The sequence below is a fragment of the Chinchilla lanigera genome, unplaced genomic scaffold (assembly GCF_000276665.1).
Source record: "Chinchilla lanigera isolate Chin_1 unplaced genomic scaffold, ChiLan1.0 scaffold00152, whole genome shotgun sequence".
NCBI lineage: Eukaryota > Metazoa > Chordata > Mammalia > Rodentia > Chinchillidae > Chinchilla > Chinchilla lanigera.
In genome coordinates, this window is record NW_004955553.1 from 1777707 (window position 1) to 1805264 (window position 27558).

Below are 27558 nucleotides of genomic sequence, written 5' to 3' on the forward strand. Positions count from 1 at the left end.
TCAAGGCCAGCCTGAACTGCACAGCGAGACCCTGTCTCAAAAAGACAAAAAAAAAAAAAAGGAGCTTTATTGAAGCCCTAAATACATACTCCACAGAAAGAGAAACATACAAAAGGATTCATAGCAGCATTTTGTTTGTTTTGTTTTGTTTTAGGGATTGAACACGGGACCTTCACACTGAACTATATCCCCACATTGTTACATATAAGTATATATATATATATATATATATATATATATATATATATATATAAATTTTTTTTTGAGACAAGTTCTTACTAAGTTGCTAAATTGCCTAGATTGGGCTCCAACTTCTGATCTTTCTGCTTCAGCTTCCCAGATTGCTGGGCTTACCAGCCTGTGCCACCATGCCGAACTTAGCCATCCTTCAAATAGGCAGAAACTAGGAACAACTCAGATGTCCTCCAACAGCAGCATAGATCAATCAAATGCGGCATATGCATGTTCTGGAATGTTCTCCAGCCCCAACCTAATGTTGAACAAGATAAACCTGACACAAAAGAGCACACACTGGATGGTCCAATTTATATAAAGGTCAAAGACAGGCAAAACTGAGCTGAGGGTGAGGCTCAGTGGTAGAATATTTGCCTAGCATAGGTTAGATCTCTGGCACCCTCTGAACAAACACAGGCAAAACTAGCCTATGGCCTTAAAAGCTAGGGTGGCTGTTACAGTCAGTAATCTTTAAACACAGGGGAGTGACTGGAAAGAGACGAGAGAGCTGGAAAATGTTCTGTTTCTTGATCTGAGTCTCAGTTAACCTTGAATGTGTTCAGTTTGGAAAAACTCATCATGTTATACTCTTCTGTTTTGTTTTCTTTCTTTTTCTTTCTAAGACAGGTTCTCATTGTATAACCCAGACAATCCACCTGCCCTCATGATATACTGTTAACTACATTTCTCTATGCATATATTTTAATCACGATTTCATTTTTGCATTTATTTTATTGTGCCGTGCAGGAGGAGGTCAGAATAGAGTGATAGATGGGGTGGGAAAGAAGGGTCGCTTAGACCCTGGTGATACAGTCTAGGCAAGCCCTCTAATGATGAGCTACACCCTAGCCTACATATTTTTAAAAAATAAAATTCTGGGCTGGGGATTTAGCTCAGTGGCACAGCGCCCGCCTGGCAAGTGCAAGGTCATGTGTTCGATTCCCGGTACCACAAAAAAATAAATAAATAAAAATAAAATTCTGAGCCAAGCACAGTGATGCATGCCTGCAATCCCTGCCGCAATGCTTGGGAAGCCTGAGGCAGGAGGATCACAAGTTCAAGTCCAGCCTGGGCGATTTAGCAAGTCACTGTCCCATAAAATAAAATAACTGGAGCTGTAGCTCAGTGGAGGACTACTTGCCCAGCACATATGAGGCCCTGTGTTCATCTCTAATATTGTAATAAAGTAAGATAAAGTAAAAAATAAAGTACAGTTCCTTAAAAATAAAGTTCTTTCAGCAGTGTCAGTCAGAGGTGTGCATTATAAATCCAGCAAGTGAATCCTGGGAAAGTGGGACACCTGGGTTTTCTTCACCATGGACATTTGCAGCTGAGCATGAGTGACTGACTAGGAGGCCAGCACAGTTCTGTCAGCTGTCACCAGGGTCTAAGTGACCCCTCTTTCCCATCCCCCTGTCACTCCATTCTGACCTCTCAGCCACTGTCCTGCTCCTTCGGCTCCAGATCCTGCTCCTAGAGGTGAGGAAGAGTCGTCAGATGCTGGGATGAGAGGCTTGGGGTGGGGGGACCCAGGCCCATGCCTCCGAAGCCATCTGTTTGGCTCCTGCTACCAGCTTTGGGGGCAGATGAGCAGGCCAGGTTCCTTGACCTCTGCTCGCACTGGCCCAGGGCAGAGACAGCCTGAGCTGGGACCACCTGCACTCCCTGTCCCCGCCCCTGGACCTGCCTCTCTCCCCACCCAGCTTCTCACCTGTCTGTGCAAGGCTCAGCATATGTGAAGGGCAGGATGGGCTTTGGAATCAGGTGCACTTCCCAGCTGTGTGACTTTGGGTGAGTCACTCGGCTGTTCTAAGCCTCTGTGTTATCACAGACACTAAAAAAACAGATATTTAAAGGTGAGATGAATGTCAATAGAAGTTGCATTATTTTATTCCTGTACGCCAATAGATTATTATGCACACCTCACTTTGGTGACCACGCCGAAAGACTATGAGTGTTAACACTGTTGATAAAGTTTTTTTAGATTTCAGGCTGTGCTAGTCAGCATGGTCTTTGAGGGCCTCAAACTTAAAACCTTATATGTATAACTACTGACTACTCAGTGGCCTCTGATCCATGGACTGGGCCTGGCCTTTCTCAGCTCTAGGTATTTCTTTCCAGAGTAATTGCTTCCACTCCTATACCTCCACCAAACTCCATCCCTCGTAAGGGGCTTTTGGTGAATTCAGCCATCACAATAATTATTCTCTGTATTTCACTCATTCAACCTGTTTTATTGAGCACCTACTATATTCTAAGCATTGTGGCTTTCAATGTCTTCCCCTCTTCTGACCTCATGCCATCTACCAGGTAGGGGGTTAGGCAACAGTGGTCACACACTGCTTGACAATGAGCCCTCTCACATGCTGTGCTAAGCCACAGGAGTCAAGGTATTCCTTGTACGTGAGTTGTCTGCCTGTATTAGTCAGTATAAGCAATATTAGCTTTTATAACAAACATACCTGGCATCTCAGCATCTCAGCACAATACAGGGTCACTTCTTGTTCACATCACAGTACAATATTGGTCAGGCAGCCCTCCTTCAATTGATGACACCACATTCAGTTCCCTTCTATCTTGTGGTGACCCCATGTCCAACACTAGGCCACCACAATCACCATGGCAATGGAAGGGACAGCATGGGAAGGCAGTTTGAGCTCAGCACTTGTCACTTCTGTCTATTCTCCAGTGACCAGAACCCAGGCAGCCTACCCAAGCCAACCCACAGGCAGACTTGGAGACTTGGAGTTGTAGCCACCCTGAGTACCCGGGAAGGAGCAGTCAGCACTCTGCCCCACAGTCAACCACACTGTGAACTTCCTAAGGGCACGGAGCCCTCACACAACTTCTTGTATCTCACTGAGCCTCTTCCATAACCTCCAGCCCACTCGCCCATCAGACCAGCACGCTGCCTTGTACCCAGTCAGAGTGCAGTGTGGACCAGCTGGTGGGTGAGCAAAACACGCTTCCCAGAGAAGGGCTGGGGCCTGGCAGAGGGCAAGTCCCACCTGGGTTTGGACAGCCCTGCTTCCCTGGAACAGCACATGGTACCTGGCCTGGGGCAGTGTTCAGCAGGCATTTGTGGAATCAGTGAATGGACAGGTGAATGAAAGATAGGGAAACAGGCTCAGGAGAATGGAAATCAAAGACTTTTTTAAAACACTAAAATGGTGGGGAAGACGTGGTCCAAACCCAAGTCTTCCCAAGCTTTATCTGGACTGGGAGGCAACGGCCTCTTCCCAGCCCCCAGACCGGCTACCTTGAGATCCACCCTGGCAATGGCAGTGGGCAGGGCGAGGTCGCCTGGGTTGGGGTTTGCCCTGCCCCAGCCCTCTGGAGTTCCCCGTGCCCGGGGCAGTGATGGTTCCTCCCTCCTGTGATTCGGATCTTTATGCGCCGGCTTCATTGGCGTTAATTACTGTTGTGGCTGGGGTGAAATGGGGAGGGGCCCGCCCTGGCCGGGGGCTGGCAGAGGGTGCTGAGAGTTGATGGGCATGGAGCCCTGGAGGGCTGTTGCTAGACTGGGGACACATAGGGTGGGTTGGGAAGGTGCCTCCTGCCAGCAAGTTCAGAGTTTCTACGCCCTACGCCTGGCTGGCCGGGTGGGTCTTGGACATTTCTGTGTCTCTCATCCCTTTGTGCCCCCAGATCATCAAAGCCCCAGTGAGTTCCACTCCTGGAGGCGACTGGTATTATTCACAGGGGTGGGGCTGGTGAGCTGGGAGAAAAGTGGCCCAGCCCGTGGCCCAAATCCTGGCCAGCCGAGGGTGCACTGGCCTTCGGAGCTCCACTGCTCCTGCAAGAGTAGGCGTCTCTGCATGAACCTCACCTCTGAGGACGCTCCAGCCAGCCATCTCAGGCCTGCCCCCATCCTGCAGGGACAAAGCCAGGTGAGTGACAGTCCAGGGAGGCAGGAAATGAGGGGGGTGGGGTAGGGACAGGGCAGGAGCTGGCAGGAAGAGCTGGCCGTCCAAGGGCTGTGAGCCTCTGCCTCGTTTTCGCAAGAAGCAGCTGAGGCTCAGGGTACCTCTCCAAGTTACCAGGCAACTTAGGTTCTTGAAAACCCAGGGCTGGACTCTCTGTGGGTGGGCTGTTCCAGGGGCAGCACCACTGTCCCATGTGGGGTACAGACTAGACTGGCGGGGCATGTGCCAGGGCTGGAGGAGGAGTGAGGGCTGCGATTCTTGCATAGTGTGGAGACAAACCAAGAGCAATGTCAAGAGCCAGACTCTGCACTCAGACACACCGAGGTTCTTGTCTTTGCTGTGTGATCTTAGGTAAGTTGTTTGACCCCTTTGAGCCTCCGTTTTCTAAGAGGGTGAGTAGGAGTGAATGTAGATGCTGCTGCCCATATCCCCAGGTCCCTGGCGAGGGCAGTGACTACGTGGTGGCCCTCAGTGGGCAACACGGGCACGAGCTCAAAGAGGGCATCATTATGACTATCGCTGCTTCTTGGGATGTCATCGTGCATTATTGTTAAGTTAAACTGTTGACACGATTCGAACCTAACATATTGACAGCACCCTCGCTCTCTATGCTCTCCTCACGGCCTATGTTTTCCCTCACGTGTGTGTCTGTTGTCTTTTCTTCTCTTTTGTCGTTTTTCAGAGCCCGGGGTCTTGCCCTGAGCTACATCCCCAGATAATTTTTTTCATTTTTAACTTTGAGACAGGGTCTTGCAAAGTTGCTAAATGGCCTAGGCCAGGGTCAGATTTAAGATGCTCCTGCCTCAGCCTCCCAGAGTGCTGGAATAACAGGCATACACTGGGTTGGGGATATAGTTCAGTGGCAAAAGCGCCTGCTTGGCAAGCTCAAGGTCATGAGTTCAATCCCCAGTACGGAAAAAAAAAAAAAAAAAAAACAGGCATATGCTATGCAACCAGCTCTGTGTATATATGTACATGTGCATGCATGTGTGTGTGTGTGTGTGTGTGTGTGTGTGTGTGTAAAGAGAGAGAGAGAGCTGGGGGCCCAGGAGCATGGTGACCTCTACCAGCCATGCTCGGTAGTATACAGCAGGCTGTGCAGAAGGTGTGGAGTTTGAGGACAGCCCAGCCTATCAGACCTCTCTGCACTGGTCCAGTGATGCCCAGGCCTTGCTGATGCCCATGAGCCCAACCCATCCCCAGTTCCCTGGGCTGGCCTTCTACCTGCAGGGAGCTAATACTTCCTGTTATCCTCACAACTTGTCTGCAGTGGCGGCTAGATGATTAGATGGCAGTCAGATGATTATCCCCATCTACAGGTGGGAACATGAGGCGTGGAAAGGAGAACTCGCCTTGGAAGTGGCGGGCTGTGCCTTGCATCTGGCCCCTGCAGCCCAGGGGGAGGGGACCCACTACACCTTCAGTACCCTGGGTGCCCCACAAAGTAGTTTGTCTCATCCCCTGCCTTCTGGAGCACTGGTACTTCTACTCCTACAGCCTACTACCTCCCCCTACGGGTGGGGACCCCAACAAGCTGATCACCCAGAGAGAGGTCAGAGAAAGCTTCCAGGACCCCCAGTTCAGGATGGGGACCAGGTGAAGGTGTGAAGCGTTCAGAAACTTCAGCCTTGCAGTCTGAAGGAGCTGGAGCCCTAACCACAGATAATAAACAGGAGTCAGGGCCTAAAAAATAGACTCCAGACAAAGCAAAGGAGGCCTCATGGGCATGTGCACACACACATGCCCCTCTTGTGGGAAGTGTAGAGGTGGGAAAGCTAAAACAAATTAACAAAGCTGCAGAGACACACACTCAACTCACAAACAAACACCACTTTCCAGGAAAGGTCTGGACCCACCATGCCCACTGACACCACATCACACACACACACACACACACACACACACACACACTCACACCCACCACACACAGGTCCTGGGCAACGCCGGTCGGGAGATGAGGCAGAGCAACACCTATGCTGGGGGAGCCAGGGGAGGTGGCTCAGGGAATGGGCTGGGTTAGCAGGGAAAGAGCCAGTGTCCTGGGCTTGAATCCCACAGCCCTAGTATCTCTGCACTCAGGCTGGGGAAGTGAGTGCCCTGCTTGTGTCAGGTGTCCTTATCTGAGAAGCAGGACAATGAGACCACTCTCATGGCTTTGGGGGACCTGGTACGTAGCAAGGGCTAGATTCCTGCCTAGAGAAGGCAGCTAGCAGCCTATAGCAGCAAAAGGAGCAGGTTGGACACCCTGGCTTGGGCACCTCCTAGCAGGTCCCCCCCAGTTGCCACACCTACAAAATGAGGCTTGTAGGTGACGCCCGCTGCTCCTTGCTCACCTCCAGGGTGCACTGATACTTTGTCATTCCCTTGTGAGTATGGAATGAAGTTGTCATAAGAACCAATTGAAACTAGATGTGTGAAGGGCTGACACACAGCAGGTGCTCAGGAAGCGCTCAGATACCGTGAGGAGTCTGCACCATGGGGAAGGCATCCTGTCCAGACAGCAGTTCTGGCTGTGCCACTTCTCAAGGGCATGGGCTTGAACACATTTCACACATACCGCTGTGCCTCTGAAAATCAGGATTGCAGAGAGGCAGACACTCCAGAGAGCACAGCCAGACTCCCTTCCCAGTAGCCAGTCTCTACTCCAGCACTGACCCACACCATGTGGTTGGGCTCCAGCTGTTGGCAGGTACAAGCTGCACTTTCCACACTGTTTTCCATTCATTTCTGTGGGTAGCTTCCCCCATATAACAGACAGAAATAACAATATTGCTGAAGCATCTGGGCCACGGTAAGTGTGGCTCTCCCTAGCAACCGCAGGTCAGGGCTGGTGTGGAGATCTGTGCTTGCATACCTAGTGTGGGGCAGGCAAGCTCACCATAACCCCAACAGGAAGGCAACTTGATGTCCGTTTTGCAGAAGTTACATCACGTGACTTGACTAAGTCATGACTATGTGGTAGCTGATGTAGGACCCAAACCCAGGCTTCATATCATTTGCCGTGGAGCTCAGGACCCACTTCAGGGCTTTTCACACTGGGTTCCCTGGAGAACGCGGGGTTCCAGGGGATGCCCCAGCAGGTGCCAAGCCAGGTGCAGGGTTGAGGTAAGGGAAGGAGGAGGGCCTTTTAGGAGGGGCTGGGTCATAAGTTTCAGCTGATGGATGGGGCCAAGGATGGGGAGAGGAACAAGGTGCTTAAGCAAGTAGGAGACAGGCATCCAGAGAAAGACGCCAAGAGAAACTGAGGCCTTGAAAGAAAAGGGGACATTTACAGGGGCAGAAGGGAAGAGCGAAAGACTAGTGCCCGGCATCACAGGGAGACATGGGACAAAGACAGAAAAGATAGCAAGGGAGACAGGTAGGCTCCCTGGTTGGGACAAAACGCTTCTGCCAGCGCCCCCCACCCCACTGGAGACACAAAGCTTTAGTCCTAACAGCCCTCGGCACCCTGCCCCTGACTGTCTCTCAGTTCAGTCCCCCAAGGCAAGTGGGTGTTGTGGTCAGGGTGTCCCCGCCCTACCTCAGGCTGAGGCTGACTCCTACCCAGGACCCAGGCACACCAAGGTCAAGGGGACTCAAGATCAAAGACATTTCACAGCAAAGGCGCAAGTGCACTGGGGCCCAGACAGCACTGCGGTCAGGCAGGTGGATTTCAGCATGGGGGAAATCTCCCTTTGATGCCTGGCAGCTCCGGGACCTTTCAGGGAAGGTTGTATCACTGTTCTGAGTCTCTCTTTTCCCACCTGTAAAATGGGGATAAGAAGGATAAGGTAGCACTCGCTTATAGGCAGGGGTTATGTTTTTATTGCGAGGGTTAAATGGCTGTAGAGTACTTAATGTAGCACCTGTCACTGACAGTAAAAACTTGAAAGCCCAGCCCTGGGGACAGAGGTAGCCTAAGTGACTCAGATCAGGGAACCTAAATCTTCCTTAACAACACACTGTATAACCTCTCTGATAATATTCACTCTCTGTATCAACAAAGCTGTGCTAACACTTAGCCTCACATGGCCCCCTCCCCAGGGGCAGGGGAAAATTTTTGTTAAATTTTAAAATTCAGCTAGTGGCATAAGGGGGGCATAAAGGGGTAATGTCCCCTCTAGAAAACATTCCCAGCTTGGCTGGGCACCCAGGAATAGCCTTGGCTTTCCTGAACCTCTCACTGCATAGTATGGGGGTTCACCCTTGGCTAGCTACCCATTCCTTAGCAACTGGCTGGATTCACAGCGCCCCCTAATGGTTTGGCAAAGATGCCTCTTGTGCTTTGGCCAGTTAGTAAGTGTGGATGGTGTTGGGGAGGGGGGCGAGGTTATTCTCAGATGAGTGTCTGAAGGGCAAGTTGGAACTATCTAGGACCTACCTACTGGGTGATTTTAGCAGTCACAAGTGCAAGGACCTCCTCAGGGCCATCCTCAGACTAACAATGACCATGACCATTATTAACTGATGTGCACTAAATATCAGGTGTGTGCTAAGTGCTTTATAAGCATTATCATCCCACCCTCCTAATAACCTATGGGGTTCACACTGTTATTATAAACACTGATTTTATACATGATAAAACAGGCTCAGAGAGGTGAGTAACTTACCAAAGGCCACACAGTGGAGGGGACAGGCTAGATCTGCCCTGGGTTCTGCCACTGCCCCAGTTGGATTTATTAGACAGAAGATGATACGAGCACTCACTGTGGGGACATTGATCCTATGCTGTCTGGGGCTGGCCACGGTGTGGAAAAAGAGCCTGTGGGAAACACATGCAGCATCCGGAGACCTAGCTCCATTTGCCCATGTGGCTGGTCTGTGACTTTTGCCCAGCCCCTTCCCTCTGGGCCTCAGGTAGCTCATCTGTGAAATGAGAGGGCTGGGTCACATCCCATGGAGGCTTTTCCTGCCTCTGAATTTTTCTACCCCTACCCGCACCTCCATCAAACCGGAAGTCTTGTTTATGAACTATTAATTTCATTGCAGTCTAACCAAAGTTCTTAGCTTGGGGTCTCAGGGCTTCTTGGGACTCTTTGACTCCATGAGCTTCTGGGAGTTATGATCAAATTGCATATAAGTGTGTGTGTGAGTGTGTGTGTGTGTGTGTACTGTGTGTCTTTTCCAGGACAAATGTGCATATTATTCCCTGCTTCAAATCCCCAAAGGCCTTAGAACCACTGATTTTTTGATAAATGTTAACATTTCTCTAAACTTGATGTAGATTTTTAAGGGAATGAGTCAAGAAAGTTGAGGGTAAAATTCTCTGCTTGTATCTCAAGTCCCCCAGGCTCCCTGAAGCAGCACCTGCTCCCTGCCCCCAGGCTCCCTGGCACCACTGCTTCCAGCTGAGCTCTGCCTGGATGCTGAAGCTGCATCTGCCCAGTCTTGTTCTTTCAAGTTTGCTTCACCCCATGTCCTCCCCCTGGACAGTCCTGGCGAGCACAGGCGGCTCTTTCAGAAGGTAGGTGCAAGTGACCAGGATGGCCAGCAGGGACCACGGGGCTGGTGGTGCATGGTGGGTAAAATCGCTATTTGGCTCCCTTGGGGGTCTGAGTATGAGGAATGGGTGGCAGCAATCTGGAGGCCTGTGTTCCAGGTCTGACCCTCCCCCTCTATGGGCCTCAGTTTTTCCATCTGTAAAGTGGAGGGAGGTGGCACAGAACCCCTGGGTAGTTGCTGGGCAACCTTCCAGCACTGACACTCTGTGGCCCTTTCTGAGTGATAATGGAGGGAGGGACTGTCTTGCACTGCCCTTGGCAGAAGCCTCCTTAGGGAATGGATGCCTCCAGACTTGACTGAAAAGGCACAGGTCATATCCACCCACTTAAGGGGAGAAACAGACCCCTGGGAGAAAGAAAGGCTCTATATCAGGCACCCTGTTGGGGACAGTAGTATATACCTGTAATTCCAGCACTGTGGGAGGCTGAGGCAGGAGGATCACAAATTCCACCCCAGACTGGGCAACTTAGCAAGACCCTGTCTCAAAACAAAACAAAACAAAAACAAAAAAAATGACCAGGGATGCAGATCAGTGCACTGGCCCTGAGTTCAATTCTCAGTGCCACAAAACTAAATTAACTAAATTTAAAAAATCAGGCACCTAAGAGACACCTGGGGTGGGGGAAATGGAGATCCCACTGAAGCTTCCTGGGGGTGACAGGGCCCAGAGCCTGGGTGACAGGCAGCAGCTTCCTGGGTCAGGGCTTCTGTCTGTCTCTGGAAAAGCCCAGGCAGTCCTGGTGGAAAGAGAGACAGCATCACCTTGCCCTTGGCCGAGGCAGGTCCTGGGGTCACGCCTGAAGCCCTGAGCACCCTCCTTGCTCAGCAGCTGGCGACTCTCCTGGCCCAGTTCTTCTTAACCTTGTCTCTCCAGCAGTTCTTTGCTCTCAGCCTAGAAGGGCAAAGGCCCAGGGATGCTGGAGGGGATCCACGCAGATACGTGAAGGGCGGGGGCTGGTGGATCCCTCCAAGGAACAGGACCTGGTCTTCACAGGCCCATAGAAGACCCTCTCCCCTCCCACTCTCTCAGTCTTCACCCCATCCCCCTCCCGCCCGCAGATGAATGAGGAACAGGACACAGGCATGACAACGAGGTAGAACTTTCTCTGCAAAAGTTGTAATGAGCCTGCGGGTAGGTTGGTGTATGGTGGCGGGATTTGGAGCCTGGCCCCTCCACACACTGACAAGTGGGTGTGCAGGAAGAACAGCAGCATCTGGGGCTCAGAGAAAGATAAGTCGGCACTTGGGGTGGCCCAGAGGCCCAGAGGCAGGAACAAGGGGGAGGATGGCAGGCCGTGAGCCCTCAGGGTCCTGCAGTGGGAGAAGGATCCTTCCTTCACACCCCAAGCTCTGGGCACATACACAGATGGGGCCCCCACTTGGGCAGACCAATGAGGTCTTTGGGGGCTCTTTCCCAACCCCAGCCAAGGGGGCCCAGGAAGGAGCTGGGGGCAGTGGCCACCTCCTGGCAAGGGCTGCTTCCAAAGCTGGGGTCAGAGACTGGGGGCACTGCTAACACCTGTGTGGGTGTGGGTGTGGATGTGCACACATACAGGGTCCTGAGGGACCGTCCCACTTCCGTGACCTTGGTCTTCTGGGAAAGCCCTGAGGACATGCTCTAAGGACCCTCTGGGCTGGCTTTTGCCAAGTCTCATTGCCACAAAGCGCTGGGACACACAGCATCCCTCTCATAGGATCGGCTCACACCCAACCCCCGGCTATGCCCACCTGCTTGCCAGAGCCTGAAGATTCTGAGGCAGTTGGCAGATGCCATTCTCCAAAGAGCTGTGCCCGCCAGGCCTGGGGACCATAATACTGTGGCTTGCAGCTCTAGCACCGTGTGCCCCTACGGGTCCCTGGAGGGGCCAGGATGCACAGCAGAGGAGGGGAGCTGAAGGACGACAGGCTCCAGCTGACCCAGCATGGTCCTCCAGCTCCGGCCATGGCCGGCCGGTGGCCTTCTCATGTCTGTGGGGGTGGGGTGGGGACCGAAAGGCAGGGCGTTTGGCTGAAGAGTCTGGCTGGAAACCTCCCCTCTGGGGCTTCTGGGAGGCGAGGCAGCCCAAACTCTTCCCTTCACAAAAAAGGAAAAAGCAAGCAAGTCTCTAGCCTGAGAAGACAGGCCCCTCCAGGGAGGGCCAGGGAGGAAAGCCCAGGGAGACCATGCACCTGAGATAGGCTGTGTCCCGCCAGCCCTCCTTCCCATCCACCTCTGATGTCATCTAGTCTCTGGTGTGAACCAGCCCCGACCAGAGCCTGGCGCACAAATCCACACGTGCTTCAGAGCCACTCAGGTAGAGTGGCCCAGGGCTGCAGGAGCCCTCAGAACTGGCGCTCTGGGATGTTCTGGTCCCCGTCTGGATGCCTCCAGGCCACAGTCTCTGCTCCGGGTGTAGGCAGGCTGAGGTCCTTACTCCTGGGAAAGAGGGCAGCAGGGCTGGCGACTGTGGGGACCTTGCAGGCCCGTCACAGGTTGTGGCAACTTGCAATTCATTTTGGTCTCAGGGGAGGAACCCGGGTTATCTGTGGAGGAAGCGACAGACGGAAGCAGGCCTTAGAAGAGAGCCTTCAAAGGCATCATTTTCAACCAAGACCCACCACTTTGATGACTCAGCCTCCCCTCCTTGGGCAGGCTGGTGATTAGGAAAGGGGCACACTGATACCCCATTCCTCAAACTGTAACCAGACTGTTTCCCCATACCCAGCACTGCTTGCCTCAGCCGTGCAAAGGCTATAGACCGGAGGGGGCGGGGTTGGCTGGGCTGGTGGAATGTGGTGGGAGAGGGGCAGGTTAGGAACCAGCCAACAGGAAGACCAGTACAGTGGCAGCCTTGGGCAGCCTCAACGGCTTCCTCCTCCCCCAGTACCAGGGATGGAGCCCAGGCTCTTCACCCTGAGGTACATCTCCAGTCCTTTTTATTTTTCATTTTGAGACAGGGCCTCACTAAGTCACTAAATTGCTCAGGCTGGCCTTGAACTTGTGATCCTCCCTCAGCCTCCCCGTATTCTGGCATTGCAGATGTGCCTATGCCACCATGCCCAAATTGTGATGGCTTTTTAAACCCAGCAACTCCGCTCCCAAAGATGCTGTGGGCTCCACTGTAAGCGTTTGCTCTTGGTCCTGGCTGCGGGGCGGGAGATAGCGGCTAAAACATCTGCCTTGTGGAGCTACGCTGTTGAGATCTACTGGTTGCTACACGCTCCATCTCATAGGAGGTACCTTGTCCTCAGGCACAGGGAATGGTCTGTGTGTTCCAGAGCCACGCAGACCAGCGATCAAGCCCCACTCCACACTGAGCAGTGGCGAGGTATGAGGTGAGTTATCTAACCCCTCAAGCCTCCATCTGCTCATCCCCTGTACAACGGGGATGACCTAGGGGAGCAGTGCTTGCTTAAGGATACAGCAGGACCTGGAAGGTGAAAGGGCTCAATAACATCCCAGGATTATCATATTTCATTGAATCAAAAAACAATCCTTTTCCCACATTTTTCATATCTCTGGAATGGGGGCGTATTTTACATCAGCTGTGATTTTAAAGTCCTCCTGTCAGCCAGGTGTGATGGCACACACGTGTAATCACAGCACTCTGGGAGGCCAAGGCAAAAGGACTGAAACTTTGCACCCAGCCTGGGTAACTTACTAAGACCTGTCTCAAAATAAAATATTCAAAAGGGGGTTGAAGGTATAGCTCAGCGGGAAGGCCTTGAACTCAATCCCCAGTACTGCAAAAATAAGAAAATAGCCTCCCGTCATCATTACATTGGCAGTTTCTTGTAAACCGCTGATAAATAAAACAGTGAGACTCCCTGTAATTGACGGCAGCTCAGATTTTATGAAATACGGTATCATGCCCCTCCCACCCCTGGAAAGGCAGACTCCCTCCCTTCCCAGGGTCCTTCTAACCTCCATCCCGCCCCAGACTGGCACTCACAGCTCCGTGTCCTCCAGGGCAGGCGGCCGCTCCAGAGCCTGCCTCCGCCTCCGCACGGCCCCCAGGATCTTCTTGCGCGGTCCCAGCGGGACGCTGATGCTGCGGAGATCGAGGTCCGAGCACAGCATCAGTGCCTCCAGGTCGATCTTCTCCTGCCGCAGGAGGGAGGCAAAGTCTTCCATGTGCAGGGAGGCCAGGAAGGTCTCCAGCGGGCTCGTCTCGGGCTCCAGGTCCTCGTCCAAGCCCAAGTCCAGCTCGTCCCAGGGCAGCTCCTCCCCGCAGCTGCGGTCCTGCAAACTGTTGGCACTGCCCAGGCTGTCGTCGTCCAGGCTGGGGGAGCTCTGCAGCCGACCCCGTGGCGTGCCCGTCCCATCCAGGCCCCCGTCGTCACGGCCCAGCCCGTGCAGGCCACTGCTTAAGTAGTTCCTGCGGAACACCATGGTGCCTAGGCCAGGGCGGGTAAACAGGGAGTCGTGGCCTGAGTCGGTGCTGACCTCCGAGTGGGCAGGCTCGGCTGCCAGCGTGGCACGGGAGACGCTGTCCTCGTCCGAGAGGAACATGTCCCGGAGCGGGGCGCGGCCCCACTCCTTGGGGTTGGCGTAGGTGCCCGGGCGCACGAACATCACGTCGCTGCCCAGCTGCAGCCCCGAGAGCGAGCGCACGCTCTTGCGCCCGTCCTCCGAGACCTTAAAGGTCCCCTCCCCGCCCTGCTTGCGCCGCTCCAGCTTCTTTTGGATCTTGGTCTTGCCCCTGGCCGTGCCGTGCAGGGTGGCCTGCGAGTAGGGCAGCTGGCTGCCCAGCGCCAGGTGCTGCAGCCGGCGGCTCAGGGTGCTGGACGTGAGGCTGGAGAAGCTGAGCGTGTCCGAGCGCTCGGCCAGCTCCCGCCGGTAGCGCCGCTCCATGCGCTCGTGGTGCTTGCGCTGCATCTTGGCGCACTCTCGGATGCGCCGCTCCGCCTCGCGGAAGGCCTTGTCCTTCAGCTTGCCCACCAGCTTGGGGTTGAGGCTGCTCTGCTTGGCCGCGATGGAGTCCAGGTAGCGCACGCACTCCATGTGGCCCTTCATGGCGGCCATGTCCAGCGGCGTGTGGTAGTCGTTGTCCAGGCACCAGATGTTGGCCCCGAAGGACACCAGGAAGGACAGGCAGTGCAGGTGGCCATTGGCAGCTGCCAGATGCAGGGGTGTGTTGCCCCAGATGTCGCACTTGTCCGGGTCACCCCTGCAGGGAGAGCACGTGGGGACGAAAAATGAGCGGTCTTAGCAAGCGCAAATGGACCGGCTGCCGTGGCTGGGGGTGGAAGCGGGCAGGGGGCTCCCCAGCCTTATCGAGATTCCCCACGGGCACCCTGGGCCCAAAGGAATCTGTGGAACTGAGATCGCTCCTCTGATTCCAGGGGCTCTGCTGATCCGAGCCACCAAACGCTCGCGGGTTGAGGGAGCGCAGGAGAAAAGAGCACGGCATCTAGGGGGCGGGGCGACGGAGAAGGCGGAGCAGAGGCGGGGCCTTCCCCCAAGAGAACTGAGGGCTGGGAATCTCAGGGGATAAATATTTGATGTTCAGAGAGAACCGAGTGAATTATTCATGGGCCCAGCGGGGAGCTGGCCCAGAGAGGTGGTGGGCCAGGGCCCAGGCTGGGTCTCTAGACAGGTGCGGTGAGTGCGGCCACGTGTTGCAGGGTGACTGTGAAGGAGGACCAGAGGGTGGTGTGTGCCGGGCCCCAGCCTGGGTGAATGCGCAAGGGCGCGACGGTGCGTGGCTGCGTCCAGGTCTGCGGGGAGCAGGGCCAGGCCTGGCAACGCCAGTGTTAGAGCAGGTGTCGGGTCTTGGCCTGGGCCAGGAGGGGACTGTGGGGGCAGCCAGGACCGGGCGCGGGGAGAAAGAAGGTCGAGGCCCGGCTGGGCTGCCCTCCCTTGCTCAGGCTGCCCCACCTTTGGGGGTCCTGCAGGGCTGGCTGTCTCCCCTAACACCCTCCAAGACCGATGACGCCCCCGGGCAGCTCCCGTTGCTCCTCCAGAGCTCTTGCCTTCCTCTGGCACTAGCACACGGACCGGCCTGACACTAATGAGGCCACGAGGCCACCCCAGGGCTGGAGGAAGAATCATTCCCTTGTCTCCGCGTCTCCCCACACACCCCCTGCTCAGCTTCCCTGCTGGTCGCCAACTCCACAAGGGGGAGGAGCCACCCTGCCTCAGACCCACAACCACACAGCATAAATCCTTGCCTCTGTAGGACTTGGGGGTTGGCACACCAAAGGGGGCCTCTTTTCCCACACACAGCACCTGCTCAAGCCACAGGCTAGTGCCCAGCACCGAGCCAGCTCAGTCCCTGCTCCTCTCTCCCGGGGCCAGACTGTCACATTAACTCTCTTGGGGCATCCCTTCTGTCCCTCCTCCTGCCCAGGGCACCCTGGTATTTAGCCCGTTCTAGTGTTCACCCCAGCCTCACTTCTCTTATCTGCCGGTGGGTGGCCAAGTTGTTCCCAGGAGTGTGATATATCCCACCCCCACCTTAGAACCCAATTCGGTGGCCCTGGGCCATTTCTCAACCACTACCCCCAAACCCCATCCCTAGCTCTGACACCTGTCCTCTGTGCCCAGTCTCCTGGGAGGACCACTCCAGAGGGCGGATGGGCCACAGAAGCCCCGAAAGGCAAGGGCATCACCATCCTGCCACGGGTCAGCTGTGGGGAGGGGCACAGAGAGAGTTAACAGGGCGGCTGCGCCAGTGACATTTGGTACTGTGGACAGTGCCCATAAATCCCTGACCCAGCAGGGCGAGGAAGAGTGGTGTGAGACTCAGCCTGTGGGGGCTGTGGGGGCTGGGCTATCAGACTGGGGAGTGGGGAGGGGCGCCTCCTCTTTCCTAGCCCCCACTTCTGGGCCTTCTGAGGCTTCCCAGCCTTACCTTGGGTTCCCACTTTCCGCCTCACCTTGCTTCCGGGTACTCCCACCCGGAAGACGTCTCCCACCTTCCCCCACTCGCAGCAGCTGTCCCAACAATCACAGACCCTCAAATCCCAGTTTCTCCCCTCCGCACCCCACATCCAGGTCGTGAGTGTCACATGCCTCCACTTGTGTTCCCATCCATGTGCGTCTGCCCAGCAAACGCCAAGGTCCCGCCTTAGAGTCTGTTCACAGGAAAGAGGGTAGCTCCGAGAAGGGGATAAGGATGCCCTGGGATCTGGGGGAGGCGTCGCAGGGCCGGGCACCCCAGAGTCTTCCCTCTCCCCTGCTGGCCGGGTGTGGGGTACTCACCCGCGGCTCACGATGAGGCGCAGCGACTCCAGGTTGCCATGGTAGGCAGCCCAGAGTGTGGGGGTCATGCCATCTTCGTCGGGGGCATTCAGCTCCTTCCGGGTGGCCTCCTTGAGGAGCTCCAGGTAGCCATCCCGGGCGGCCCGGTGGTACTGATCGTTCATGGCGCCCGACTTGGACGGGGCGGGCAGGGGACACAGGGAAATGCCCCCCGCGGGGGAGGGCAGAGGGGTTAAGGCTGAGGCATGGGGGTGGGGGAGGGGACTGGGCAGGGGCCAGGGCCGCCAGCCCCCCCCGCCGCCGCAGATGGAGGGTGCAGAGCACCAGAGCCGTGCGGCTACGGGGACATCTGAGCCGCTCACCCGGCGGCGGGTGGCAGGGGAGAGGGGAGGGAGAATCTCCCGCCGCCCAGCGAGCCGCCCTCGGGCTTCCCCTGGGTCCTAAACACCCTGCTTCTCAGCGTGCACAGGGCCAGTGTTAGAGTAGGTGATCCTATGAGGTCGTTCTCTCTCCAAAAATGCACACCCTAGCGCTCCCCTCTCCACCCCGTGACTCCCAGTCTCGAGAACAGCTGGGGTCCATCCTCACTACAGTTTCGAAGCTGATGATCCCAGGACAGTGCACTTAAAGAAGAGTGAAGACCCACCAGAAACTGTCCTTGAGTAGGAAGCAGCGGTCCTGGTACGGGGTCTTGACGCGCTCCAGCAGGGGGCGCTAGAGGACTGGAGGAGGGCTGGGCGCACCGCGTGGGAACTTCTTTCCCACGCCCCAGACTTCGAAGCACCTAGCGGAGCAGCAGAGGGGGGCGCAGTAGGGACAGAAGAAGAAGAAACTCGAGCGTTCTGAGGACAGGTGGGGAACGGAAGGCTAGTGTCACGACCTCAGGGTAGCAACCGGGCTCACAAGCGCAGCCTGCGCCGGGGCTGGGAGGACATGTGGGTGCCCGCGGCTCGCGAGCGTCAGGTGTGGGGGCTCCGGGCGGGAGCGGTGGGGGGTGCCCTCTAGCTGCCGCACTGCGGGACCGCGCCCGTCCGAACCCGGCCCCACAGGGGTGACAGGGACGGAGGGAGGCGGGTTGTTCTTAACAGATAAATATACATCTCGCTTTATCTGACTCCCGCGCGCACTTCCCCAAATTCAGCCCAGAGAAAAGATGGATCATGTGAGTGGGACTGAGAGGTTTATGGAGCCGAGCTCCCGCGGCAGTAAATCACTCAGCGCTCTCGGATATAAAGCTCCCGTCCAGCCTGGCGTGGGAGAGAGGAGACGCTCACCGCCCCCTGAACCCCAACTCTGCGCGAGCTACCAGGCCAGCCAGGTGCGTGCCGGGGCAGGTGGACGATGGGATTTTGGAAGTGGGTCCGACGGGTGCCGCCACTTCTTTCCTTCTGAGCTGAGCCTCACAGATGCGGGTTCTGGTTTTTCTCTTCTTCTCCCCCTGCGCTTTCCTCCAGCACCGGGATTAGGAACTCCCTGGTCCCCAAATCTAGAGATAAAATGGGGACAGGAAAGCCCTCGGGGTTGAGCTGGGGTCCGTTCCGCTCCTCTCCTGCAGTGATCCCCCCTCCAGCCTCCTCGCGTCGCCCCCACCATGTCGGAGGCGCTGGGCTTGGGCCCCAAGGAGAGCGCGCCGGCGCCGCGGGCGGCCCCCCGCGAGGTGTGGAAGAAGGGCGGCCGTCTGCTGTCGGTGCTGTTGGCCGTCAACGTGCTGTTGCTCGCCTGCACGCTCATCAGCGGGGGCGCCTTCAACAAGGTGGCCGTGTACGACACGGACGTGTTCGCGCTGCTCACCGCGATGATGCTGCTGGCCGCGATCTGGATCCTCTTCTACCTCCTGCGCAGCGCGCGCTGCCCTGGCGCGGTGCCCTACCTGGACGCGCACGCGGGACCCATCTGGCTCCGAGGTGCCTGGGGGAGGTGGGCGCAGAGGGGAGCTGCGCTGGGGCTTTCGGAGGACCAGGGGAAGGGGTGAGAAGTTCCCTGAGGAGAGCCGGGTGTGACTGAGGGGAGAAGTGGGCTACTGTGAAAGCAGGAGGAGCGGGAGGGAAAGGGGTCCTGGAAATGGTGAGATGAACAGAGGGACGGGACGGGGTCAGGGGGCTTCTTTGCCTTGTCTAAGGATTGGAGAGCGTTGTGAAGGGAGCACCTTTGATGGAGAGGGGGCACAGAGGACAGCAGCAACTGAAAAGGGTCTGTCTAGGGCCCCTCCTCTTGCTTAGGGAGCCTGTAAGAGGAAGACATAGCAGGACAACCAACTAGTCAGTCGTGCATCCTTCCACTCACCCATCCATCTTTCAGACCTTCCCTTTGCTCATTTGCCTATTCATCCATCCATTCATCCATCCTGCCACCCGCCCCTTTCATCCATCCCCATCCACTCTCCCACCTATCCATCTTTCCACCCTCCCATCCATCCACCTACTCATTCATATACTCATCCTTCTATCCACGCATTCATTATTCATTTGCCCATTTGCCTATTCATCCATCCTCATCCATCCTCCCACCCTCCCCGTGCATCCACTCATCCAGTTATCCACGACACCTTCCCATCTAGCCACCCACCCTCAGAAGCCTGCTTCTCCCCTCAGTCACACCCAGCTCTCCTCAGGGAACTTCTCACCCTCCCTGCTGGTCCTGTGTTCCATTCTACAAGTCTTCTCCCCTACCTCTCTGACCCTTTCTGACCCTCTCTGACCCCACCTCCAGGCGGGCTGGTGCTGTTTGGAATCTGCACTCTCGTCATGGATGTCTTCAAGACTGGTTACTACTCCAGTTTCTTTGAGTGCCAGTCGGCCATCAAGATCCTGCACCCCCTCATCCAGGCAGTGTTCGTCATCGTGCAGGTGGGTAGGAGGAATGTCCCAGAGTGTGGCAGAAAAGGCTAGGAACATAGCTCAGTGGCATAAGTGCCTGCCTGGCAAGCGCAAGGTCCTGAGTTTGATTCCCAGTACAACAACAAAAAAAAATCTAGTCGCAGAGTGTGGCGGAAAGGAGCCAGTGTTTGGCAAGGGGTCAGAGACCTGAGCTCTCCTTCTTCCCTGAACAATTAATTCAGTCGGAAAGGACTGAAGCAGGGATCGTATGGTCCATACATGAGGAAGAGTGATGAACCACTGGGTAATGAAGTGAGCTTCTCCTTAGAGGCACTAAGATTTTATGTCATCCTAAGCAGTGCCAATAGTTAACCCCTAGGAAGTATGAGTTGAGACAGCTGGCCCTGCCTGCTAGAACCTGGTCTACCCTCCTTGAAGGCCTTTGAGGGCATCAGTCTCAGCCTACAACATGCTGGGAACATAGCCATTTGGCACCAGCATGGCTCCTATATTTGGTGTATTGTCATGAGCAGGAGTGTATGGGGGGGGGGTTAGTCTGTCGCTGAGACTTTCTAAACAACTTCAATTTCTTTTGCAATCTGTTGCATAAAAACCAGTTTGAAAGGTCTGATTAAGCTGAGGCAAGGCTGGTTTTATATGAGACCCTAAGAGAACATAGCCCTGTCGCATGACAGAATGACCACAAGGGTTGTGCCCTCCCCTGAAGCACCACCCTGCTGCCTGGGTGTCCACAGTTTGACACACATATAACCTTGGCATTCATACAGTTTTAGTTTTCTACATTTCATGAGTTTGAAGAATAATCAGATAAAAGGAAAACACAAATACCCCCACATCAGCAAAGCTCCTAACAGCAATTCACTGGTAGCCAGATGAGGACAAGGCCTTGCAGGGAACAAAGGAAGAGGATGGGCTGCCGACGTGGTCAAAGGCAGTGAAAAGTCACCAGAGACCTCTTCCCCCTAGATAAAGACCCAGTGTGAGGCTGGCCCTGCTCTCAGGAATAAATAACAAGGTAGCCAAAGATCTACTTGTTCCTCTCTTACCCTCCCCCAAAAGAACGCCCTCAAACCAGAGTTTTACAGTTGACATTTTACAAACCTTTAAGCAACTGAAAACCACTATTTTTGTACAAACTGAACCATAGAGTAGAAGCAGAAAATGTCCCTGGTCTCTGTTTGTAAAGCTGAAATGAACCCAGTCATCTAGGACAAGGTCCACGGGGGTGGAGAGACCATCACCCTGGGTGTGGACCCGGGCTTCCTGGAGTTTAGCCCACTCGCAGAAAAATGACCCTCCCTCCCTCTCTCAACACAGACTTACTTTCTCTGGGTCTCCGCTAAAGACTGTATTCACGTCCACCTGGATCTGACCCGGTGAGAACTGCAGCTCAGTGTCTGTGCCCCGCCTGTCGCCTGGCAGGAGACCTGAGGGCTGTCTGGCCTGAGCATGGCTCCTCCCTCTGCCTCCTGGGTGGGGTTTCAGCCAAGGTCCCCAATTTGTCCGCCTAATTCCACTACACTGTGCCCGCCCCCTTTCACGTGTTGTGGGGGTGGGGACAGCAGGGCCTGTGCCTCTGGAAACCCCCGGTCCTCTCTTGGGTGGCATCCTGGCCTTCCAAACTCAGCCCCACTTTTCACAAGGGCCTGGCTGACCTTTCCCTTCTCAATATCATCTCTCAGGAGAGCTTTCCGGTCTCCTACCTCGCTAGGGACCCAAGATGAACCAAAGACTCACGGGCCTCTTTGCCTCCCTCAACCTCCAAACAGATGTGGACTGATGTTCACGCTCACCACCAACCTGGCCATCTGGATGGCAGCCGTGGTGGATGAATCTGTGCACCAGGCAAGCTCCCACAGCAACGTCAGCCACACCCGCCTCACCCCTGACCGTGAGTTCCCCCTTAGCCCTGACCCTATGGCTACCGGGCTTTGGGCTGGGTGCTTTGTGGATTTGTAGTCAGTCAACTATGCTGTCCCAAGGGCTCGGAAGCAAAGGTGGAAGCTAGGGGCCTCCTCCCACTCCAGGCTCTGCCTCAGGAGTATGGATGAAGGGGACAGGAGAGGGGATGCTGGGGGCACTTTCTCATTCTTGCAGATTCAACCACAATCCAGGCGTCCATCCCCACAGGAAGGGACCCAAGCTCCTGGAAGAAAGGGCAGGGGCAGGGGGAGGGGGAGGGGGAGCGAGGCACAGTGGCTCCAAATGGGAGTCTGGGATCAGAGGAGAGAACCTGGGGAGGAAAAGGTCAGAAAGAATCATCTCATTGCAGTGACAATAATGACAATGTACCAAGCCCTATGTGTCCCCAACGATGCTTAGTGCCTTATTTATCCCTCCCAACTTCCCTTGGAAGTGGGTACTCTTCATAGTTCCACTCTAGAAATGCAGAAACAAAGGCATAGAGAGCTTAATTACTCAAGGTCACAGAGCCTGAAGTGGGAGCACTGATGTTCAAATCCATCTTTGCTTTTAACCAGTGAGCCTCACCAGGAGGAACAGGGTCTACAGGCTCCACTCCCAGTTCTCTTGACTTCCCTAGGGCTCCGCCCCACTGGGCAGGACCAGACTAGAGACTAAAATACCTGCACACATCTACATGCACAGAGTGTGGCCCCAGCTGCCAGGGATACCTCAGCCAAGCAGGACTGGTAAAGGGCCACCTTGTATATATCTAGAGGACCCTGAGGGGGTTAAAAGTAACCCAGGCAGAAGGCCAGCCTGACACAGTGGGTCCGTAGTGGGAGCGGCCCACTGTTGGAGGCCCTGCCTTGGGGTTGGAAGTCAAGTCATTTGCTTTAGCTCTCCCAATCCAACTCATCTTACATCACTGAACCTGGGCTTCTTCATCTGCAAATCCATCTGGGATAGATCTGGAGTCAAGAGATCTTTGCCAGGGCCCATGGCATCCTACAAAGCACAGCCTGGACTTGAGTCAAGATTCCTTTTGGTAGCCAGGTATGGTAATCCTATCACTCTGAGAGGCTGAGGCAGGAGGACTGCAGGTTTGAGCCCTTCCTGGGCAGTTTAGCAATTTAGTAAAACCCTATCTCAAGATTTTAAAAAATTCAAAAGGGCTGAGGATGTAATTGAGCCTGAGTAACTCTCTGGGTTCAATCCCCAGTATTTAAAAAAAAATTCCTTTCAGTGTGGTATAAGCCAAAGGGAGGTCATAGTGGAGACCTGGGCAAAGCAGCTGGCTTTTAGGACAGAATCAGATGCCAGGGAAAGTTTTGGGGGAGACTGAACTTTAGGGGATCCCGAGAGTGCCACCTTCAAAGAGCTTGTCTACTGCAGGGAGCTAGAGAGCATTATGAATGGAGAGGAACTGAAGGAATGGAAGTGGGTGAAGTGGGCAGTTCTGTGATTCCGTTTTGTTTTTTTTTTTTTTAATTGAGCATTGATGTTTCTCATAGTCTCTGGCACACAGTAGGTGCTCAATAAATATTTATAGAATGAATGAAAGTGCCAAGCCCTGTGAAGGCATTTGGGTGACTGGCAGAGAGAGCCCCGCCCTTACAAAGGTCACAGGCTAGCACAAGAGCTGCGCCCCTCTCTCTGCAGTTGAGCGTGCAAGCGGCTCCGGAGGAGGAGGAGACACCTGCTCCTGCAACACGGCCATCTGTCAGATTTTCCAGCAGGGGTATTTCTACCTGTATCCTTTCAACATCGAGTACAGCCTCTTCGCCTCTACCATGCTCTATGTCATGTGGAAGAACGTGGGCAGGCTGCTGGCCGCCACCCACGGCCACAGCCACACACTATCCCGAGCCAGCCTCTTCCGGGAGACCTTTTTTGCAGGCCCGATCCTGGGCCTAATACTATTTGTAGTGGGCCTGGCGGTCTTCATCATCTATGAAGTCCAAGTGAGTGGGGAGAGGGGCCGCACCGAGCAAGCCCTGGTCACCTACTACAGCTTCAACATTGTCTGTCTGGGGCTCATGACCTTGGTCAGCCTGAGTGGCTCAGTCATCTACCGTTTTGACCGCCGGGCCATGGACCACCATAAGAACCCCACACGTACCCTGGATGTGGCCCTGCTGATGGGTGCCGCCCTGGGCCAGTATGCCATCTCCTACTACTCCATCGTGGCCGTGGTGGTGGGTACACCCAGGGACCTGCTGGGGGCGCTCAACCTGGCCCACGCCCTGCTTATGATCGCCCAGCACACCTTCCAGAACGTGTTCATCATTGAGAGCCTCCACCGGGGCCCACCCGGGGAGGAGCCTCGGGAATCTCCCCCCAAGGAATCCTGCCAGGGCCTTACCTTCGCCAACCTGGATCCCCTCCACACATTACCGGCCTGCCCGCCCACCCCCAGGCTGGTCAACCCCAGCCCAGCAGACCCTCAGGAAGCAATGGCCATCATCTTGGCCCCCAGGGGGCACTGGAGACGCCGGTGCCTAAAAGACATTTCTCTGTTTCTTCTGCTCTGCAATGTCATCGTGAGTAACTGGGGAAGGGGTGAGCGGGGCAAGAGGAGGGTGAGGAAGGAAGCTCCTGCGAGTCTGTCCCTTTAGCCTTCTCTGCCTTGCCCTAACGCACTCAAAAGTCTTCCAGCTCTCTAGGAAAGGGGTGGGTTCAGAGAGAGCCAGCTGAAACCCTTGAGCAAACAGCATCTTGGGGGACACAGAGAGAGTAATATCCCAGCTTCCGACCTGAAGGCAGTGGATGGAGCTGGAGGGGTCCCAGGGAAGGCTGATGTGGGGGTAGGGTGGAGGTGAGAGGGAGCTGAGAAGGTGGGGGCTCTCACTGCTAGGTGGGAGGTGTGACTGCTCCTGGGAACTTGTGACCTGCCTGTTTCTCAGAATAATTGGAGCAGCATCAGGAAGTAACAGAGACCAGTGTGAGTGTGAGCCGTCTGTTAATAGAGTGTTTTGGTAGGTTGCCTGGAAGTAGGGTGCAGACGACAGCCACCCTCTCCTGGGTGATTTAGCAAAGGCCACACTAAGAGCAACAGACTTCACCCCGTACAAATATACTACTCCCTGTTGGAAATACCTAGAGCAGAAACCCTCATACTGAAAGCACACCCCAATCTGGAAACATTCCTAGCAAAGCTACAACCAATATAGAAATTCTCCAGCATAGAAATGATCTCCAGTACAGAAACCTCTAATATAGAAACATGTAGCCGCATGGATATAGTCAGCCCTCTGTATCTGCTGGCTGCATGTCCCAGGATTTACCCAAGCCTTAGATGGAAAATGTTACAAAAAAAGATTCTATCTGTGCTGAACACATAGACTTTTTTCCTTATTATTATCTCCTTAAAAAATACAGTGTAACTGCTATTTGTATAGTATTTATATTGTGTTATATATTAGGAGTGCAATAAGTAGAGATGATTTAAAATTTTAAAGTATGCAGAATTACATAGGTTAATATTCAAATGTTATGCCATTTTATATAAACTGCTTGGACATCCTTGGATTTTGATATCCATCTGGGGTCCTGGAACAAGTCCTCTCTGTATATCAAGGGACAACTGGACATCCCAAATAACAAACAAACAAACTTCTAATGAAAAGGGACTCAATATAAAGACAGTCTTTTAGGATGAACCTTCCAGTAAAAGAATATCCCTAATAGGAATACATCCTTAATAGGGTATATCCTGGGGCCTGGGGTGTAGCTCAGTCATAGAGCACTTGCTAGCATACATGAAACCCTGGGTTTGATCCCCAGCATCACCAAAAAAAAAAAAAAAAAGTGTGCATTGGTACGGCCCAATGTAGAATACCATCCACAGAGTGAATTCTACCCCATGAGGTCCTAACTATGGGAAATATACCAGCAACCATCAGATACTTCCTTAGTGAATTCCCACTATGAATAGTGCCTGACAGGTCTTGACCGCCATAGGTAAGGTATGACTCCCCTGGAGGAGCCTTCTAATAGTCAGTTTCACTCTTAAACAAAAATAAGTATGGTCACCAATCTCACCCTACAAGTGGAAGTTCTAAGGCTCAAAACTTCAGTATGCATTATGTCTGGGACTGGCTTTGGTAAAGGGAAGGTGGGCTCCCCTGCCCTCCCCGCCGACACCAACCTTCTGCCCAGATCCGGCTTATAGGCCAGGAGCCACTATTCAGGAGGGCTGTTCTTACTCCAGATAGGTGAGCATGAATCACTCTGACGGCACCATCTTCGCTTTCTTCATTTCACAGAACAGAGCAAGCTGGGGGCGGGGGTGGCTGTGATGTAGCGGGGATGTAGTTAGTTAGGGCAGGACTGGTGGCGGCCCAGAAGCCTTTGTCCTTTTCTTCATACTCCTCACCCATATCGAACCGCTTGAGCTCCCAGCCAAAGATGAGGCAGGATTCTAGCTTCACCTCCTCCTAGAGCTGAGAAGGGGGCAGCGGGTGGGAGTGGCGTGGGAGAGCAGTGCTCATAGAGGCTGGGGGTTGTGACCTGGCTGGGCCCTGAACCCTTGTGCCTCACTGATTCTTCCCAGCTGCAGATCCAGCAGTCTGAACCAATTTCTTACATCATTTGTTGAGATTCGCATTCCACCGGTGCATAAAAAGAAGGGAGAGGTGACCACAGTAGGAGTGGGCTAGTTTAGTTGGACACATTTCCTGAGCTGCTTAGAGAGTACCAGTCTCTGCGCAAGATATTGGAGGTCACCACTCAGTGACATCCAACCATCAGCGTCCACCAAACTAACAGGCCAGGCTCCTCATCCTGTCCTGGGCCAGCAAAGCACACCAAGAGCTGCAGGTTTGTTCTGGGCAAGTTTCTGATGCTCCCCTCTCCCCACACAGCTGTGGATCATGCCAGCCTTTGGGGCCCGGCCCCACTTCAGCAACACCGTGGAGGTGGAATTCTACGGCTACTCCCTCTGGGCAGCCATCGTCAACATCTGCCTGCCTTTCGGCATTTTCTACCGCATGCACGCTGTCTCCAGCCTGCTGGAGGTCTACGTGCTGTCCTGAGGCCTTGGATAGAGACATGGGCATGAGGGTCAGCTTGGTTCATGTGCTCACTCGGTGTCTCGCTGGGATTGAACCCCTCGCTGGCAGACATAGTGCCACATTATGACCATTGCCCACTGGCCCCAGAGTGGAATTTGCACAAAGATTTATTTTTTCAAGATGAGTTTTTAAATCAGAATCAGGATGTGCCCATCCACCCCATCATAACCCTCAGGCCCGGGGTGACTTGGGAAGGGAAACCTTTCCCCAAAGCTTTCCTAGGACCTGGTAGGGTCTGGAAGTACTGACTGGCTCTGTCTTGAACCCAGTGCACTGTCTGGAACTGAGAATCAATAAAACCTCAAGTCACCCCCTGTCCCGTCTTCTTATCTCAGCACTCCATCTGAGATGGTCACGGAGAGGAACTTGGCAATCAGAACTGGAAAAGCCCCGAGATTTTCAGGCCTCCTGCTTTTGCGTGGGTGAGCTGGGTCTGCACTGCACACTGTCTACACAGCGGGTAACTAGGTGATTGGGAATAGATGTGTTGGAGTGCCCAAGCTGCCCCCTTCCTCCAAATGACACACACATGCACTCATATTTTTATGTATCTCATGATATAACAAAGATTAGGAAAGACTGACCTAATCCAGCGTTCAAAATTTGCAAAGGGGGAGCCTGAGGTCCCAAGAGGTAAAGTGACTTGCCCAAGGTTACACAGCTACAGAGAACACGAGCCTTCCTATTAAAAATAATAACCTTCAAACCTGTTTTTTTTAAAAAAAGCAGAGCTTTTTTATTAATATATTTAAAAATTGACACATAGTAATTTGTATATAATTATGGAGTACATTGTGGCATTGCGGCCCATGTAAACAATGTGTCATGATCAGGTTACAGTAATCAGCATATCTCTCATCTGACAGGTAGATCCTTTTTTTGTATTGGGAGTATTCAAAATCCTCTCTCCACGATGT

At 54.2% G+C, this 27558-nt stretch overlaps 2 protein-coding genes and 1 long non-coding RNA gene across 4 annotated transcripts; 1 reads left to right on the top strand and 2 right to left on the bottom strand.

Annotated features, from left to right (window-relative positions):
- LOC102016853 lies at nucleotides 1-21528 on the bottom strand. The gene is made up of 5 exons (XR_264937.2): nucleotides 20988-21528; nucleotides 18974-19051; nucleotides 18619-18735; nucleotides 17474-18313; nucleotides 1-31 (listed from the first exon to the last, which is right to left on the bottom strand). It is a non-coding gene; the product is annotated as an uncharacterized LOC102016853 (long non-coding RNA).
- Nucleotides 10737-17433, bottom strand: Ush1g (Usher syndrome 1G (autosomal recessive)). 2 transcript variants are annotated; one of them, XM_005412261.2, is made up of 3 exons: nucleotides 16828-17433; nucleotides 13574-14791; nucleotides 10737-12164 (listed from the first exon to the last, which is right to left on the bottom strand). In XM_005412261.2, exons 1-3 carry the CDS (start codon nucleotides 16989-16991, stop codon nucleotides 12161-12163), a joined length of 1386 nt encoding a protein of 461 aa, XP_005412318.1. In that variant the 5' UTR covers nucleotides 16992-17433; the 3' UTR covers nucleotides 10737-12160. The 2 variants fall into 2 exon arrangements, with proteins under 2 accessions (XP_005412318.1, XP_013364118.1); XM_013508664.1 differs by lacking the exon at nucleotides 10737-12164 and having other exon boundaries at nucleotides 13570-14791.
- On the top strand, nucleotides 18309-26946 carry Otop2 (otopetrin 2). The gene is made up of 6 exons (XM_005412262.2): nucleotides 18309-18731; nucleotides 19537-19673; nucleotides 20982-21040; nucleotides 21434-21555; nucleotides 23229-24109; nucleotides 26432-26946. The coding sequence occupies exons 1-6, from the start codon at nucleotides 18419-18421 to the stop codon at nucleotides 26600-26602; spliced, it is 1683 nt and encodes a 560-aa protein (XP_005412319.1). The 5' UTR covers nucleotides 18309-18418; the 3' UTR covers nucleotides 26603-26946.
- The last annotated feature ends 612 nt before the right edge of the window (nucleotides 26947-27558 follow it).